Source organism: Rhinopithecus bieti, unplaced genomic scaffold (assembly GCF_001698545.2).
Source record: "Rhinopithecus bieti isolate Rb0 unplaced genomic scaffold, ASM169854v2 scaffold_41721, whole genome shotgun sequence".
Classification (NCBI taxonomy): domain Eukaryota; kingdom Metazoa; phylum Chordata; class Mammalia; order Primates; family Cercopithecidae; genus Rhinopithecus; species Rhinopithecus bieti.
Genome location: NW_016816871.1, coordinates 85,628 through 89,397, shown reverse-complemented (window position 1 = coordinate 89,397; position 3,770 = coordinate 85,628). Strand labels below are relative to the sequence as shown.

The window sequence follows — 3,770 nt, the reverse complement described above, 5'->3', positions numbered from 1 at the left end:
TTTTTTTGAGACGGAGTCTCTCTCTGTTGCCCAGACTGGAGTGCAGTGGCATGATCTCGGCTCACTGCAACCTCCACCTCCCGGGTTCACGCCTTTCTCCTGCGTCAGCCTCCCGAGCAGCTGGGACTACAGGCGCCCATCACCACGCCCGGATAATTTTTTACATTTTCAGTAGACAGGGTTTCATCGTGTTAGCCAGGATGATCTCGATCTCCTGACCTCGTGATCCGCCCGCTTTGGCTTCCCAAAATGCTGGGATTACAGGTGTAAGCCATCATGCCCGGCCTGAGAATCCTTAACAAATGGAATATATGATTAGATTTTTTCAAAACCCACCTCTTTTATGCCCTTTGTAAACATTTTTTTTTTTTTAACATTTCAAGCTCTACTAATAACATGCAATTTTCAGTTAAGAAACTGAAGTCAACATAAGTGAACAAATCTTTTCAGGTGGCAAACACAGAGATTACAGGTGTGGTGGCTCACACCTGTAATCCCAGCACTCTGGGAGGCTGAGGCACGTAGATTACCTGGGGTCAGGAGTTCAGGACCAGCCTGGCCACCATGGTGAAACCCCGTGTCTACTAAAAAATACAAAAATTAGCTGGGTGTGGTGGCAGGCGCCTGTAACCCTAGCTACTTGGGAGGCTGAGGCAGGAGAATGGCTTGAACCTGGGAGGCGGAGGTGGCAATGAGCTGAGATCGAGCCATGGCACTCCAGCCGAGCAAGACTTCTTGCCAAAAAACAACAACAACAACAACAAAAACGATGTGTCTCAGTCATGTGTCAAGTAAGGCCATCCAATCACTTAGATTCTCCCACCCCACCCTGCTCAGATAAATGCTCAATGACCCTCTCTAAGGAGATACTACACTATGCCCCAGTGAGTACCTCAAGTGCAATTTACTTTGCAAATTCTTGCACTTTCTCAGTGGGGTCGGGTTTTTTTTTTTTTTTCTTGTCTTTGGGGTTACTATTTTTTTCATAAATCCAAGTGACAGGAATTATTTGTTTTGCTCTCAATACCAGCATCTGATTGGCTAACCAGCAACGTGTCTCCAAGAAATGAAAGCTGGGTTAGGTGAAGACAATCTTAACGTCTAAATGTTAGCTTTCAAAGGAACAGTATGCCAGGAGATGCCTCTCGGCCCCAGGGCATCCACCTCCTCCCAGGAGAGGCTACACTCCATACCTCAGGTTGTCCTATGGGAGAAAATGACCCAGGAGCTGATTTAACTAGACACTCTAGCAGACATAGACCTAGTGGGTATCATGATTTATTCACAGAATAAAAGTACTAAAAGTACTAAAACCCAGGACCAGAAAAAAAACTAAATGGTAGCTGAGGACACATAACCCCATAAAGATTCCAAAAAAAGAAAGTGATTCCAAAACGTTCTCATAAGATCTCTGTGCCTAGGGAAGATAAAGAGAAAAACACACAGGGATTTTTTTTACAATATATTGTCAGGGGATTATGCTTTGCTTTCTTCTAAAGGAAACTAATTTTTAAATGTGCCATCCAGTACTTTGTCAAAAGAATGATTAATTAAAATACGGTATCAAGAATGCACACTAGGTCGGGCGCGGTGGCTCATGCCTGTAATCCCAGCACATTGGGAGACCTAGGATGGGGGAACACCTGAGGTCGGGAGTTTGAGACCAGACTGACCAACATGTAGAAACCCCATCTCCACTAAAAATACAAAAATCAGCAAGGCATGGTGGTGTATGCTTGTAATCCCAGCTACTTGGGAGGCTGAGGCAGGAAAATCGCTTGAACCCGAAGGCGGAGGTTGCAGTGAGCCACAGCACATCAGCCTGGGCAATAGAGCAAGATTCCGTTTCAAAAAAAAAAAAAAAAAAGTACACACAGACACAAAAAAGTTAAGAATGCGAATTGGGGAGGAAAAGCTGGCGTTTGGAATTGTCAGAAGGTGCTGGTAATTTAGTATTTTACTTCAAGCCAGAGTTAGGCTGGAGAAAAGTAGGGCTGAGGGGTACAATTGAGACCCTGCTTGAAAAACCTAAAAAGTGCAGAGCATAGCCAGGAGCAGTGGCTCACACCTGTAATCCCAGCACTTTGGGAGGCCGAGGCGGGCGAATCACAAGGTCAAGAGTTCGAGACCAGCCTGGCCAGCATGGTGACAGTCCCGTCTCTACTAAAAATACAAAAACTAGCCAGGCATGGTGGCGTGTGCTTGTAGTCCCAGCTACTCGGGAGGCTGAGGCGGGAGAATCGCTTGAACGCGGCAGGCAGAGGTTGCAGTGAGCCAAGATTGGGCCAGGGCACTCCAGCCTGGGCGACAGTGTGAGACTTTGTCTCAAAAATAAAAAAAAAAAGGAAAGAAAAGAAAAAATACGTAGGCCATCATCAGCCCTCTGCGGAGTGTGAAAATAGTTAAGTGACATGGAATTAGACTGAGGTGGAAATCTAGTCCCTGGATTCTTACTTTTTTTTTTTTTTTTTTTTTTTTTTGAGACGGAGTCTCGCTCTGTCGCCCAGGCTGGAGTGCAGTGGCCGGATCTCAGCTCACTGCAAGCTCCGCCTCCCGGGTTCGAGCCATTCTCCTGCCTCAGCCTCCCGAGTAGCTGGGACTACAGGCGCCCGCCACCTCGCCCGGCTAATTTTTTTGTATTTTTAGTAGAGACGGGGTTTCACCGTGTTAGCCAGGATGGTCTGGACCTCCTCCTGACCTCGTGATCCGCCCGTCTCGGCCTCCCAAAGTGCTGGGATTACAGGCTTGAGCCACCGCGCCCGGCCTTGGATTCTTACTTTTAAAAAAAAATCTAACTCAAATGCATTTATTTATTTTTTTATAAATTACTAAATTAGAGGAAATGAAATTCAGGCTTATCCAACTATAAACAGCCAATTAAGCTCTGATTACATAACCAGGAAATTTGTAGGCTAAGGTGGAAATTAGGACACTACGAAACAGTACCTAACTACTGAATTTGGGTTTTTTTTGTTTTTTTTTTTTTATCATGCACCGTATAAAAGTATTTTCTTCAAGCCGCTCTAATGGACCACAAACTACAACCCATAGGGGTGCTCTATAATTTTTTAACAACTCTTTGATTAAATTCTTCAATATTTTTGCGACGACTCCCACAAATTTTTAAAAGGATTCTTCCCTCACGATCCCGCCGTGATCCCTGCACAATCTGGGAGAGATGCCGCCCTGCGGGTGCACAGCTGCCCAGAGAGCGCTCCAGACCAAGGCACAGTCACTACCCAAGGAAGAGACAGGACGCCCCGGGGGCCGGCTGTCCGCGCAACCGCCATCTTATGGCTGAAGGGGACTGAGGTCGAGCTGGTCAAAAACTCTGGGCGCAGATTGTGGAGCTGACTGCTGGGAGGCCTGAGTCCCGCTAGTCACTTCCCAACGGTTCTAACCAGCCCCTCCCCTCTCCCGGGATGTCGGACCGGCACTCTCACCATTTCGAGGCTTCCAGGGGGTCCTGAGGTCTTAGCTGCGGATCTCCCAATACTTGCAGGCCACTAGTCCACAGAGACCAGAAGTTCCAGCTACAGCAAGAGACAAAGCCCCCGCCAAATCCCGGAAGCCGCCCTGTCCGCTCTACCTGCGGGCCTGATTGGACGGCTCTTAGCCATTCATCCCTAATTGGATGACGTTTTAAGTCCCCGCCCCCTCAGGCCCTGAGTGGTAGAAGATAGGATCAGATGCTGGGCTGAATGAAGAAAGAGTGACAGCTTGGGCTGAATGAAGGAAGAGTGACAGCTTAGGCTGCAGCCTTTTCAGGC

General features: G+C 47.5%; 1 protein-coding gene across 3 annotated transcripts in view; it reads right to left on the bottom strand.

The window, feature by feature from the left end:
* Positions 1-3,551, bottom strand: part of LOC108517454 (protein ZNF738-like) — a 28,971-nt gene extending 25,420 nt beyond the window's left edge. For all 3 annotated transcript variants that reach the window (XR_001882111.1, XM_017855391.1, XM_017855392.1), the window contains exon 1: positions 3,444-3,551. Coding sequence is in view for 2 of the 3 variants with exons in the window: in XM_017855391.1 (XP_017710880.1) it covers positions 3,444-3,446 (3 nt within the window). In the remaining variant the exon portion in view is untranslated. The remainder of the gene's footprint in view (positions 1-3,443) is intronic.
* Positions 3,552-3,770: the final 219 nt, after the last annotated feature.